Source organism: Callorhinus ursinus, unplaced genomic scaffold (assembly GCF_003265705.2).
Source record: "Callorhinus ursinus isolate GAN/ISIS: 27379988/994484 unplaced genomic scaffold, GSC_fseal_2.0 scaffold21, whole genome shotgun sequence".
Lineage (NCBI taxonomy): Eukaryota > Metazoa > Chordata > Mammalia > Carnivora > Otariidae > Callorhinus > Callorhinus ursinus.
In genome coordinates this window covers 18765473-18780827 of record NW_027397083.1, presented here as the reverse complement: position 1 = coordinate 18780827, position 15355 = coordinate 18765473, and the positions used below count along the sequence as shown (strand labels likewise).

Below are 15355 nucleotides of genomic sequence, written 5' to 3'. Positions count from 1 at the left end.
ATGATTATAGTACTTATATTATGGTTTTTGTGATGGTTAATTCAATTAAAATGGTGCATACAAAATACTTAGCATTAAGGTGAGCACTTACATGTTCAATAAAAATTAATTCATTCTTTAGTGTCCCGGCTTTTTATTCCATTGACTTGGTTTCAGAATCTAGCTTTTTGATAAGGACATTCAAGTGTCCTTACCTTTTTTCTTCTCTCTCCTTGCTCAGATTCTGCTTCTCCTCCATTAGATCCATTCTGTCTAGCAAACAGTTATATGGCCAAAGGAAGAATACGAGGGACTCTGGAGTCTTCTTGCATAGTCTGGAATTGAAGCTCTGACATTTACTTACTGTGACAAGGCATCTTAATGCACTGCTCTGACACTCATTTCTTTATTTATAATGCATAGATGACAGTAATCATATACTTCATAAGGCTGTTGAGAACACTCAATGGTGCCATGCAGGTAAGTATTTAGCACACTGGTATAGAGTAAGTACTTTAAAAAATGTTCGTATTCTGTAAAATGAGAACAATAATACTTTTCTCAAAGGACATGCATGAACTTAAGGAAGCTGTGAAAGCACCATAAACTGTTATGTCAGCATTTTCCTATGTATGTCTATATGTATATGTGTGCCTGTACATGTATATAAGATATTCCCTCCTAAAACAAAAGATATAAAAACAATTGGAATCTGCTTCCCCATCATTAGATTACTATCTTCGTATTATTTTCAGCATAGGCACATCAAGCATCAATATATTGTTACTTACTTAGATGTAAATCCCATTCTTAGTGCTTCATACTTTAGTTTCTAGAAACTTGCCAACCAGCATCAAAACAAAAATCAAATCCTAAGTGTTTACTGAATGCTTACTCTATGTAAAACACAATTGCTATAAAGCCTAGGAAGTATTTTTAGCTTCATGCATTATCAGTTGACTGATACCAAATGTACTGACTTCTTACTGGAACAATATCATGGAATATTGTGAGTGTTTAAAAGAGTTCCTGTCAAGAGAACACTATGCCAGTTTATTCCATCTTGCTCTGAGAAAAGAAAATGCAACAGAGATGAGCATTAGATTTTGTTTCATTGTTCACAGTATGTTACTGCCTCAAATGATGAAATAAAGTTCCATCTGACTGCGCAGTGGATAAGAACAAGAAGTTTACCTGCTAATATGAAGACTGACCCTCCTGACCCCATCACTGAAAAATATAAAGTGCATCATTGTGTCTTCATATTAATAAACACTGGCAACCAATAGGCTTTCACTTTATTATTTTTCAGTTATATCAGTTGATCTAACGTGGCAATGTATAATACAGAAGGGCCAGACATTAGACCATTAGACCTAAGGTAAGTCCCACTTACCTTAGGACCTGTCAAAATTTACTTATTTAGCCAACAAGTTCTATACTAGTGCTGTCCAGTAGAAATATAACATGAGCCATTTCTGTGATTTCAAATTTTCAAATTTTCTAGTAACTACATTTTAGCGTAAAAGGAATAGGTGAGATTGACCTAATAACTTATTTAGCCTAATATATCCAAAATAATGTCATTTCAATGTAACCAACACAAAAATTATTGAGATAGTATATATGCTTTCTTATTTATCTTTGAAATCCAGTGGGTATTTTATACTTACAGCACATCTTAGTTTGGACTAGCTGTATTTCAAGTGTTTAATAGCCACATGTGGGTGGTAACTACCATATTGGACAGTGCAGCTCTATACTATTGTTGTTGGGTAATTTGTTAGGGTAAAAACTTAATAAAAAATTAGCATTTTATATGGAAATATTCCATAATATATATTACGTATTACTTTGTAATTTAAATAAAGGAAATAAATTTAAGTAACTAAGATAAATTTGAATAACTAAAATTGATACATTTAAATTAGAAGTTATTTAAGTATATTAAGCATTTTTTTAAAAATTTACATTATGAAACATGTACCACATAGGCAAAGAAAAGGAGGAAAAGGATACCAGATCATAAAAGGAGCAAGTAATTTATCAAAATATGGCATAAGTACTTAATTTTCTATTTTTAAACCCAAACATTTAAAAATGACTTTAAAATTCTTTATAAATGAAAGAAGAATGTGAGTATATGTACACGTAGAAATTCTAGGGATCCTCACACAGTTGAGGTCACTGGTTCACCAGAATTCACAAGAGAAATCTGCTGTACATTTGAAATATAATGTGATGAGTGTTAACATTGAGATAAGTACTGGAAACTAAGGGAACACAAACAAAGTACTGGACTGAGAGCGAGTAATGAATACTGTGTAAGGTGGAGTGAATGCCTCCTAGAAGAAGCTACATCTAAATGAAATTTTGTAATAGTGCTTGTAGGAGTAGCTTAGATGAAAAGGAGATGAGAAATGTATCTCAGGCCTAAGGAACAGAACCTTTTGTCTTTCAAGGAAGAGGAAAAAAAATACATCTGATTTTGTGAAATGGGGAGATGCTTCAAATGGAGAGGTGCTTCAATAACGTGAGAATTTGACATAGGGTCTCCCTGAATAATGTTAAATATTTCATTAAATATGAAGTTAATAAAACCCAATAGAGAGCTAGAAATAAAGGAGGGTGTTATCAGTTTCTAACCAGGAAAACAGAAGTCACCCCTAATATATAAAACAGAGGGAATTTAATCCAGAGAGTTGATTATCGAGTATTAGAATTGTTAAGAAGCCAGACAGGGAAAATGAGGCAACCCTAAGGTCAGCAACAGCAGGAAGTCCCACTTACCCTCAGGATTAGAGGACACAAGTGGGGTTTCCAGAGCCAAAATGTGAGAGTACCCAGCAGAAGTTCAAGTCACAAGAGGGGTTTCCTCACAGAAGGAAACTGTAGGCTGGAAACTGAGGGAGCAGCGGTTTGATGTGACCTGGACCCAGGGAGAAACTGTAGCTACTGCCAAGAAAAGAAGAATGTAGAGAGAAATACTCTGACTTCTTTCCTCTTGCTCTCCAAATTTCCTTCACAGAGGCAAAGCCTACTGACATTGCAGTTTGGAAAGGCAGCCTGCAGAGGCCTTCTCCCCCATACCCTCCCTAGCCCCACAAAACAGAGAACAGAACAGAGCAAGAACAAGGAATGCATCCGATATAGCAAACAGGCTATGGACCAGTGTAGCATAATGGGAAACTATGAGGGATTTGTTTTTCAGTTTGTTCAACAAGTGTGTTAGTGCCTACTGTGTATTAGAAATTCTATTCCTATTGGGAATACAAAGATAAATAAGAAAGATCTCTATATTTTCATCAATAAAACATTTCAACACCTCTGTGTGAGCAATGTCACCTAATTAGGAAATACACTAATCAGATAAACTAATCAGATGGGCTATAAGAGGCTTGGAATTGGGAGAAAGGTCTGGGGGTCTCCTGACAGGCAAAGGGAACTAGGTTATCTGGTGAGACCTCTGACCTAAATATGGATAGAAATATAAACACAGACATTTGGAATATCTGCCCAAGTTTTGAATGGCTTCAGTCTTGGCCCCACTCTAACTAATGGAATTGGTAAGAATTATAAACCACTGAGGTCAGCAGGGCTCAACAAGTTGCCCTCTGCTTTGGAGCCAAAGAAACCTAGGTATGAGCACCAGTCTTGCTCTTTAAAGGTTCCACAGTCTTGGGTAAGTCATTTAGCCTCAGTTTTCCAATCTTCCAAAGAGCAATAATAGTAATTCCTTTAAAGAGTTTTTGTAAAGATTATATGTGATCACATATTTAGTGTTTAGTTAAATGCTTGGGATGTAGTAGGTACTCAACAAAAAGAAGCTGTTCATATCTTAAAGTGAGTATATAAGGAAGAAATACAACTACACAATGTTAGTCATTAAAACACATTATGTTTACATATATTTACATAAATATATTTTGTGAACACACATAGATAATATAGAGTTCATTTCATAATACAATGTGTAATCATAACATTTTGAGTATTCTTTTAGAAAAATTGAAAGGATTTATAATTTTCCAGGAATCATGAATATATTTCATTTAATGTATATCATATGAAATTTAATTATTCATTCTATAATCTTGATAATATGCTTACTTACCCATTGCTAAGGGATTTCAAATATTTCTGTATTCCAGATATCACTTACATAAATGTTGAATTAATACTCACAATATCCAGGACTTTATTATGTTTTATCTTTGTCACACATGTTGATAAAATCATAACCTTGGATAAATCCAACTATTTGTCACCCATAAGCCTGAATCCCTCCTGTTAAATTGGGCAAAAGAAAAATGCACATCCATGTTAGGTGGTCTTATGTTAACTTTTTAACCATAAACCTCAAGCGAGCCCTTAAAACTGGTAGGCAATTACTATGGCAATTACTATGCCTATCATTGCCAACTCAATCCCTCTCCCAGTCTCAGACAACTATTCAGATTTTTTCCTCACCCTACAAACCCTCAACAATTCATCCACCATCCTTATTCTCAGAATAATGACCTTACTTCAAACTTTTCTGAGAAAATAAAATTAATCACAGGACAGCCTGCACAGAGCCTTTCACCACATCTACCACCTACCACCTTCTGCACCCACCACACCTCCCCACCCACCAGCACCTGCATTCACAAGCTCTGCCTCCTGCCTGATACTGGGATAAGCTTTCCAACCAAGAACACTTCAGAAATTCTCCTCTCTTCTTCCAACATAGTCATTTTTTCTCTCTCTACCTAATCATTGGCATTACTGTATATACATGCAGTTATTCCTTCCATCTTAAAACATAAAAATCAAAAGAAAATTATCTTTGCCCTACTTCCACTTTACCAAATCACCCATCTATTTGGTCATCTTTGTGTCAAAACTCCTGGAAAAAGTTGTCTATATTCAACTTTTTTTTTCTCTTACCAGTAACTTAAACACACTCCAATCGTGGTTTTGTTCCCCTCACTCCAAAGAAACTTCTCTAGCCAAGGACATGAATGACCTTCACATTGCCACATATATTGTGCAATTCATGGTCCTCATCTTAACCTGTCAGCAGCATTTAGCGCAGCTGTCATTCCTTGATATGCTCTCTTAGCTTCTGGGACACACAGTCTCTCCATTCCTCTCTTTCCTCAGCGGCCCTTCTCAGGAAGGAAGCAAAAAAAACCCTTCATCTTATCCTTGACCTCTTAATGTTGGAGTATGCCAGGCTCAAATTAGTCCTTCCATCTTCTCTATTTACACCCACTCACTTGGTAATCTCTTTCTAGGCTCATGTTGATGACAATGCCCAAATTTATACCTTATAATACCAGCCAATATATTTCTCCCAAAATTTAGATTCATCATTCTACTTAGAGATCTTAAAAACATCTCAAGCACAACATGCCTATATGGAACACCTCATCTTTGTTTAAAACTTACAACATTGACAGCCTTCCCATTTCAGTTGATAGCAAGTTTATCCTTCAAGTTGCTCAAGCCAGAATCTTCAGTCATTCTTGACTCTTTTCTTTCTCTCATGCTCAACATTCATCCGTCAAAAAATTCTGTTGGCTCTACTTTCAACATATATCCAGAATCAATTTTATATCCCATTACCTCCATTGCTACCACACTAGTCTGAATAAATATCATTTCTCACCTGGGTTGCTGCAATAGCATCTAATAGGTCTTCCTGTTTCTACCTTTCTTCCTCGACATTAGCGAAACACCAGCTGAAGGGATCCTTTTAGACCTAAATCAAATCATGCCACATGTCTACTCAAAATCCTGCAATTGGTCCCCTCTCACAGACAGCAAAAACCAAGGTCCTACATGATTTGACTCCTGTTTTATCTTTGACATCATATCCTAATATTTCTACCATTGTTCTTTTGCTCCAGCCACACTGTTTAAATAATAAATATCTGTTAAATCAATCCCAGTTTCCAAGGAGCTCATACTCTACTGGGAGAAACAGAGTTATATTAATGATTGCAAACAGAAGGTAGTTATTAAAGCTGTCCTCTATCTCCCATCCTAAATTCTCACAGGTGAGCTTTGAAGGTTGAAAATTTGCCAGGGATGGGAGCAATGCTGGAGACACAGGTAAGAAACAAAGATATTTCAGGCAGGACAAATACTGCATTTGCAAAGATCTGGAGAAATGAATCAGCAGAACGTTTAGAGAATTACAAGTACAGCATCAAAGAATAATATTTGAGATTAGGGGACCTGGATGCGGGAGGTAAAGAGAAATAGAGTTTACACTTTAGATAGGAGACAGATCATGAAAGACTTTCCATTTGTTTGTTTCTTCACTTACAGCTTTCAAGCTGCTCTCAGAACAATTTATTAACCATATCTTTTTCATGCACCCCCTCAAAGGGGCTAAAGCAATACTTGGAAAGGATTCTGAATTCCCTGAGTTAAAGATACAAAAGAAAAACCTAGAATCACATTTAATTTGACAAGGTAAAGGAGTGGGTGTGCTACTATATCAAATTTAATTTGTACAAAATCATCATCTCTGGTAACATTATTTTTCCTGATCAACTGCGTTTAGACTACTTTAGTAAGGCTTGATCTCCCTGTCTACCTAAACACTGATTCACTTACAGCAAGCTTCAGGCTAACATTGGTCTTATTAATACCCAACAAATCCACAAGGTGTTAGTTGCACATGATTTTGTATAAAAGGTGAAGTGAGACTTGACTCCGTATACAGCTTTCCCCGGATAAGGCAGCTAACCAAAGGTGAGTCTTGGCATTTACAGTTAACAAGTGGTGACAGTTACTTTTGAAATTATAGGTTTTTCAGGATCTGGAGAACAAATCTAGACCTTTTTCAACTACTGTTGTGTAGATGATTTATGCGTGTCAACCCGGCTTCTTAAATATGGTTAATACACTGTAGTCACTGTAAGCAAGCAACTGAACTTTATATAGACCAATTCACCTGGCCTCTTGAAATAGTCTTATTTTAAACAAAGGTGAGCAAAAGCGAATGCTAAAACTGATGAACCAATTTTATAGTATAGAATTTCCTTTTCATTTTTTAAACAAAAATGGTCCTTAAAATGATAATGAAGGGACAAACATGATTATCACAACTACCATCCTCAGAATAATCACTTAAATACTCTGATCTTTAAATACTGCTCTGCTTAAATCACTATATTGGAGTTTTGATCTTAATATGGGTCTACTTGATAAAAAAAATGAAGGAGAAGGAGAATAAGAAGAAATGTTTGAGAAAGAAGTAAGGGAAGGGAAAAAAATGCTGGAGCAAAATGTGACTGGGGAGGATGGGAAGATCAATTATTTTTGCTTTGGTCAACTTACATGATTATAATTTTGGGGGTTTTTTTGGTTTCTCATGAGCCTTAATTGTTTGCTTTATAGCCCAGGATGAAGTCAGTCCAATTTTGCTTCCTTTTCTGCTGCTGGAGAGCAATCTGCTCCAAGAGCTGTGAGCTGACCAACATCACCATCACAGTGGAAAAGGAGGAATGTCGCTTCTGCATAAGCATCAATACCACATGGTGTGCTGGCTACTGCTACACCCGGGTAGGAAATCTGCTTTGCTAGAAGTGAGGGTGCTAAGGGTCTGTCCAAGGCAGGCTTCATTAATTCCTACTTTATGAATATTTTAACTTTCCCAAGTAATAGCCATGAGTCCCTTAGTCAATAGTGTCTGTGTTATGATTGGGATTAAATACCATGATATCAGTTAGATGTTTGGGCTTGGATTTGATTAGGGTAAATCTAGCAAAATGTCAGATTTGATCTGATCAACTTGGTAATATGCCAACTCTGCACTTCAAAAAAAGTAGTGCTATGGTAGATTTTATATAGAGAGAGATAAACATGTAAACATACACATACTAATAATAGACCTACCATATTCCCCAAAAGCCATTTTGTGTAACTGAAGCCATCTCTTTGCAACAGAGATAGTATCAAAATATATTTTTCCAAGCCACATGAAAACACAAATAGACATATTATAAAAATTGTTTTATTCACCCACCTGATTATAAATGGCAACAAGCAGCCTCAGAACACAATCCATACTTGCGGACTATTAGAACCAAAATGAATCAGCAAACCTACTCCCTTCTTCATGCCATTGAGAAAACCAAGGCACAGAAGCATAAAACCACTAGTTTGTTTTCACACAGTTTCTTTTGCATTAATCCAAGTAAAGAGTTTCTACTTTATTTTCTTTACTTTTTTCTCCTATAACACCTGGTTATCTATGCAAAATTTCATCCTATAAACTGCAATTGAAAGTAACTTTTTAATGAAATATATTTTATTGGATGGTAAATGAGTTTGATCAACAGACCCGATAGCACGATATTGAAATAAGTTAAACAGCAATGCCAATTTCTTCCCTTGGTGCAAATAATTTTACTTGAAACTGTTGGAACAAACCCGTTCTGCCTGGATTAAAAGTTCTCATATGCAAACTGTGTATACTTTGAAACTGAGAGCCCTGCAGAACATATAGCATTTAGGGGTAGGAAATATCTACAAGACAGTGGAATATTTAAAATTTTCCATGTGACTTCATGGTCATGTTAAGCTAAGTATTGACATTTTCTCATGTGTTTTGGCTTTTTATAAACACACGGGGACAATGTATTTGGAAATATTTTCTGAGAAATTGAAATTCAGTGTTTTATGGTTCATGTTGTCATTAACATAGCTTTCGACTAAATACAAAAATCAACTTAAAATTTCTGCTATCGCTTTATTTCATCATTTTTCTATGTTGATATTTAAAGTTTCTCTATAGTTTGAGAAATATTTAAGATTTGATATAGATGTAAGGAGTAGGAAAAGGAATGACATATATTCTGTAAGATTTCCAGAACCAAGAAATGTGGTATAGCATATAGGACATTTATGAGATCATATTTCCTTGGTTAGAAATTCCTTAAGTGAGCTTTAATGGGTAAATGCTAGAGCAAGCAGTATTAAATTCCCATCTCATTCTGATTATGCTAAATAGAAACTTCCAGAATATTTTAGCCTAACTCTCCTGTTTTTAAACTCCACAGGATCTAGTGTACAAGGACCCAGCCAGGCCCAACATCCAGAAAACATGTACCTTCAAAGAGCTGGTGTATGAGACTGTGAAGTTGCCTGGCTGTGCTCACCAGGCAGATTCCCTATATACTTATCCAGTAGCCACTGAATGTCACTGTGGCAGGTGTGACAGTGACAGCACTGACTGCACTGTGAGAGGCTTGGGGCCCAGCTACTGCTCCTTCAGTGAAATGAAAGAATAAAGAGCAATGGACATTTCAGGTGACCTACCCTTGTCCTGAAGGACCAAGATATCCAAGAAGTCTATGTGTATATATGTGCCCAGGCGGCTAACCAGTGGGGCCCAGAGATCATTAGACCCCCGATCTCTGCTCTCTGGGCAGAGAAGGAACTCCAGGAATTAAGAATGCTGGGGCCAGGATCCTATCACCTCTCAACACTCCACCCTGTATACCTAGGTTTGGATTCCATAAATTTTAATCAGTCTTACTTAACTTACAGACATGTGGGTGCTTTCCTACCTGATAATCGTAGAAATCCTCTCAGGCAATCCCTTCCTCTTAGAGATAGAGTTACCTAGGCCCAGGGGAAGAAAATGAGATGGGAATGGGTCAGAGGACTAAATACAGCATTCTTCTTTTAGACTCTGGAGCCCTCAAGAGTAGAGCCAGCATCTTCATGATCGTAGTCTCAATGCCTGGCACCATGCCTGAAATTAATATTAAGAAAGTCAACAATGGCTTCCTTAAGGAAAGTAAAAATCAGAAAGGTAAAGGTAGGAAACACCAAAAGAGGATGTTGGAGGCTGGCTGATGAGGCTGCCCTCAGCAATGCCAATCAGTCCATGGAAGTAGGGGTATTCGCTCCACCTCCCCTCTCCTGTGTCACAAGGAATACTGAGATAGGCTTCATTTTGCTGAATCACTCAGTGCATATGGGGATTACCAGAGCTCAGAATTTCTAAGCTATTACTACCAAGCCCTTTAGTTAAGGGCAAAAACAAGAAATGTTAATATGGGCTTATTTTCCCAGGCCCACATCTATTTCATCATTTAAACAAATTGAACAAATACTGTCAGGTTCCTGCAAAACTCCCTTTGGGAAGTAGAGAAAAAAAAAAAAACTATATCACCCTGCCCTCCAGGCTAGGATCCACTCCTTTAGAGAGAGGTGGATGTTAAAGTAGATTTGAAAGCAATTTTGTCAACTTAGTAAGTACATTTATCTTATCTACAAATACATTTGTGTAAAGAAATAGCTTTTTCATAAAGAAATAGTCGGGGGGTGGAGGACCTCCTGTTTTCTAGAATCTTCTGTATATCAGTCTTTTCTTTTGTCTCTCCATGTTCTCCCAAATCGGTTTCTTTCAAGAGGATAAATATTAAAACTATTTCATGAGTTGATTTCTTTTCAAGGTGTTACCTCTCTTAGTTATGTACTTGTTTCATACTCGTTTTGTTTAATTTATTTAAACCTTATTTTTTTAAAAAAGATGCTAGCCCCAGAGTCATAGATTTAGATTTTTTTCATGTATAAGCAAATGACTAAAATATGAATTACATTTATAATATTAGTAGAAAGAATATTAAAAATAATTCCTAGTTATTCTATAATATTTACTTGTCCTCACCTTTGGAAATATTAAAATTAATTTGTTGCATTTCTAGAAGTGTTTCCTTATTTAAGTTTCCTGTAATTTTTTGAAGTCAGTATCTGATGGAATGGGGAGGAAAAAAGGCAAAGAGAGAATCACAGAGTGGGTGGGGACACTGGAAGTACTCTAGTTCATTTCTTGAATTTTTGAAATGGAACAACTGAAATCTAAGGAAATTAATTGACCCACCCAAGAACTCAAAGACCATTCATGGCAGAAACAGGATTAGAACCCTGGCCTCCTAGCTCTTGGCTAGCTCTCCTGTGACTACTCTGCCATACTAAGAAGTCATTTTGGCAAAGATTGAAGCAAAATTGTACATATCAGTAATCAAGCTATGCCCATTCAAATCTGGTACTGATTGTGGCTTATAGTTAAATTCTCCACAATATTTTGACACACTGAGATTAGGGCTATATTAACAAAGCTTAATAAGAGCTTTAAACTATAGCATAGTGTTTTCCTTCTCCCCGTACTTTTGGAAATCAAAATAGTTGCCTTCCCGTTAGAGGTAGTACAAGGCAATGGCTCCAGAGTTAACTTGTCTTAATCACCTTGTCCAGATGTAGCATCTTAAACAAGTTAAATTCTCTAGATCTCAGTTTCCTCAGCTGTAAAATGAGCATAATAATATTATTTACCTCAAAGGGTTGTATGGATGATTAAATGGGATAGCACATGTAAAGGACTTAGAACAGTCAGTGCCTGGCACATAGCAATTCCTCAGTAAATCCTAGCTGTTATGCCATGAAAGAGATAAGATGGTATCAAGATAGTAAGTCAGACTTAAGTAAAACAACATAGCTTAGGCTCTTCCTAGTAATATTAGGCAAGCTATTTAACCACTCTGGGCATCACTTTCCTCATTTTTAAAATGGAGTAAAAATGGTAACTATCTCACAGGGTTGCTGTGAAGATTTAAAAAGATAATGAATGCAAGGTGCTTTAGGAGTCCAACAGAAGAACTATAATCTTGATATAGAGAGACTTCTATAACTTAGCTTAGAAGGTCAAAGTCAAAATGCTAGGAAGAAGCAGCAGTTTCTGCTTGAGGCACCCCCATGCCAAACTGAAATACAATCCTTTCTGAAGCAGCAAGAAAGAAAATTTGTGAGCTCTCAAAGTGCTTGTGAAGACAAGGCCTATCCCCATGGGTCACCATTTTAGTTGAAGCCCATATTCTCTCTCCTTAGCACTACAACAAAGGTTTTGCAACCTCTTAGCAGTCCTCACCTGGCTATAAGAATAATCCATCTAAACCACAACTTTGACCATGTCTAATAATGAATGAAATTCTCTGCATTTTCAGGATAAAATCTTAATATTCAGCTGACACATGAGGCCCATCATGGTCTGATCTGTGACTACCTCTCAACTTCCTATCTCTCTGTTCCCTCATTCCCAAGAGGCTGCTATACCTAGAGACTGGCTATTAGGGTTGAGGGATGAATTCAAGCCTCTCACCCCTGGAATGCTTTAACCAGAATACCATGTCTTTCCTCCCATAAGAGATCTGGCTGACTATGGTAGAATTCAGTAGTGCTGACTTACTGACCAGTTTAAGTAATAAAAAATGTGATGCCAGTGCATAAGAATCACAAACACTGAGTTCATGGTAGTAAGGAAGGATAAAGAGGAACAGAATTGGAGGAAAGTACTTAAGAAGCCTCAAACTACATTTATAATGTTTATATCTTAAAATAAATCTGAATCACAAATATGGTATAATGTTAACATATATAATTCTGGGGGAATGCTATACAGGTGTCCATTATGTTCTTTCATACATGTAAAGTGTTTGCTAGTTAACAAGTGACAAAGCATCTTTATATGCTTTGTACATTTAATCCTGATTTTATGCCTATTATAAGAAAGGCAAGATGGGCCCTGAGCCTAAAGTCACACAGCTTGTGTGCAAGGTTCAGTCATTAATATTCATTTAGGAATTGAGGCAGAGAATTCAGTATGTCCACCAAGATCTGTGCCTACTTCTTCCTGGCTGTAAAGCTGGACTCCATTTCCTAGCCTTCCCTACAATCGAGTTATATCCATGTTCCAGTCAATGGAATGTGAGCGGAAGTACTGTGAGATACTCCATATCTGGCCCATGAAATCCTCTCATAAGTGATCATCCATTCTCTTCCTATATCAGCTGAATGTCAATACCCAGGAGAACCTTGAAAGCTTTGCATTGATGATAACAGAGCCACTGTCAGCCTGGATTCCTGAATGCCTGCATGGAGTAATGTGCCCCAACATCAACAACCCTTATAGCAGACTGGATAGACTTTAGATCAGTGAAGAAACTTTCTATTGGGCTAAGCTGTTGGCATTTGTGGGTTTATCAGTTAGGAAAAAATGCATGATTTTACATTTTGAATAATATATAAATTGGTACTGGAAGTAGAGTGCTGCATTAATAAAAAAAATAGCATATATAACACTAGCTTAGTTGTACAACAGTAATAATCAGAGTAAAACTTTCACCTGTAAAACATGAAGGCCAATCACATGCCTACAGAGCCTTTTGCTTTAAAGAAGAGATCAGCAAATTGGGGCCTGCAGTCCAAATCTGGCCCATCAACTTTTTTAAAAAATAAAGTTTATTAGTACATAGCCAATTATCTATGGCTATTTTTGTACTACAACAGAATTCAGTAATTGTGACAAAAGCTGTTTATGGTCCACAAAGTCTAAAATAATTTACAATCGGGCGCCTGGGTGGCTCAGTTGGTTAAGCGACTGCCTTCGGCTCAGGTCACGATCCTGGAGTCCCAGGATCGAGTCCCGCATCGGGCTCCCTGCTCAGCGGGGAGTCTGCTTCTCCCTCTGACCTTCTTCCCTCTCATGCTCTCTCTCTACCATTCTCTCTCTCTCTCAATAAATAAATAAAAATCTTTAAAAAATAAAAATAAAAAAATAAATAAAATAAAATAATTTACAATCTAGACCTTTACATAAGAAGTCTGCCAACCTGTCCTATAAGGAAAAAGTTTGCAAAGAGTTCAAATGTTAATGGAATTGGCTTTTACTTTTTAGTTATTAAACCGATAGTTTGTTTGGAAATAGACATGAAAAGGAATGGAGAAAGTCTAGGAATTTGAAGACTTGAGGTTTATAAAAGCTTAATGCTTCTAGATCCCAAATAGTAAGAGATAAAATGGATTTGAGGAACAAAGTTCTGTAAGATTCAGTCCTGAGGTAAAGACAGATTTAAGGTGTGGTCTTCCCGTCTAGGTCTTTATCTCAGATAGTATCCATAGTAGAACCATTAAGTTGTAAGGAATCAAAAAAATAAATAAATCCAGATTGATAATCATGCTAAGGAAAAGAACTTTAGATGTATTTATAGGCACCAGGAACAAAATGAAAGTATTTGAGAGAGCTGATTAGCAACAAAACCAAAAGACTGGACTAAAAATGCCTTTGATTATTTGAACAACCTTTGGGTCCCCAAACTTGGTGAGCAGGAAGTAGGCTACTAAACTTGTACAACCCCAAGGAGGGCAACTCTCCATAACTACTTTATTTATTTTTTTTAAAGATTTTATTTATTTATTTGAGAGAGAATGAGAGATAGCACGAGAGGGAAGAGGGTCAGAGGGAGAAGCAGACCCCCCGCTGAGCAGGGAGCCCGATGCGGGACTCGATCCCGGGACTCCAGATCATGACCTGAGCCGAAGGCAGTCGCCTAACCAACTGAGCCACCCAGGCGCCCTCCATAACTACTTTAAATGCTGCCATGAAAGATAATGGATAATAATAACCTTCAGGATGGTGGAGGCAGGAGCTATGGAGAACAATGGACAAGGAAAAAAATGTTCCTCTAGAGAAAAGAATCAGTATCCAATTAAGGAATTTCCTCAAATGCCAAGTCAGCAGGATTTCATAAAGCTTGCCCAGTAGGATTTGATCATTGCTTAATCTACTGAGCTGTGTCTCCTAGTCTTCCCTTTTATGAATGGTAGTGTTATTGTGATTAGTGTCATGGGGTGAAAGTGCCCCTACTTCATCACTGAATACTAGGTGGAGAGGGACAAGAAAGATAACTTGTCTTTTTAGTTCATGGATTGCTAGCACATGAGGAGCCACATCTGGAATGATGGTGAGAACTTTATCATCTGGAAATCAGGGCCTGGAATTGGACTCAGGGATGGATTAGATCTTTGGAGAGGCAAGGAGGTGGTCTGACATGAGGGAGAAAGATGAAACTCTATTTGTTCTTAGATATTTGTACTGTGATAGAAATCGTTATATGCTCCCCCAAACCCTTTTTTTTATTCTTCTTGGGAACATAACTAGTCTACCTTTCCCAATCTCACCTGTAGAAAGGTTTTTGTGATTGAGTCCTGCCAATGGAAGGTTATTAGAAATGATGTGCCCTGGGTGCCTGGGTGGCTCAGTTGGTTGGGCGACTGCCTTCAGCTCAGGTCATGATCCTGGAGTCCCAGGATCGAGTCCCGCATCAGGCTCCCTGCTCGGCGGGGAGTCTGCTTCTCCCTCTGACCCTCCCCCCTCTCATGTACTCTCTCTCTCTCATTCTCACTCTCTCAAAATAAATAATAAACAAATCTTTAAAAAAAAAAAAAAGAACCTTTAAAAAAAAAAAAGAAATGATGTGCCCTAATTCTAGGTCTGGCTCATAAATCCCTTCCATAAATGAATGAATAATAC

The 15355-nt window shown here is 37.1% G+C and overlaps 1 protein-coding gene across 1 annotated transcript; it reads left to right on the top strand.

The window, feature by feature from the left end:
- Positions 1–7380: 7380 nt before the first annotated feature.
- Positions 7381–9269, top strand: FSHB (follicle stimulating hormone subunit beta). The gene is made up of 2 exons (XM_025879047.1): positions 7381–7539; positions 9039–9269. Exons 1-2 carry the CDS (start codon positions 7381–7383, stop codon positions 9267–9269), a joined length of 390 nt encoding a protein of 129 aa, XP_025734832.1.
- Positions 9270–15355: the final 6086 nt, after the last annotated feature.

What these genes read in the sequence shown, in the direction of transcription:
- FSHB (XM_025879047.1), top strand. Translation starts at nt 7,381, where the DNA reads ATGAAGTCAGTCCAATTTTGCTTCCTTTTCTGCTGCTGGAGAGCAATC. An exon ending in CTGGCTACTGCTACACCCGG is followed by an intron (nt 7,540 to 9,038) that starts GTAGGAAATCTG and finishes TAAACTCCACAG; the next exon opens with GATCTAGTGTACAAGGACCC.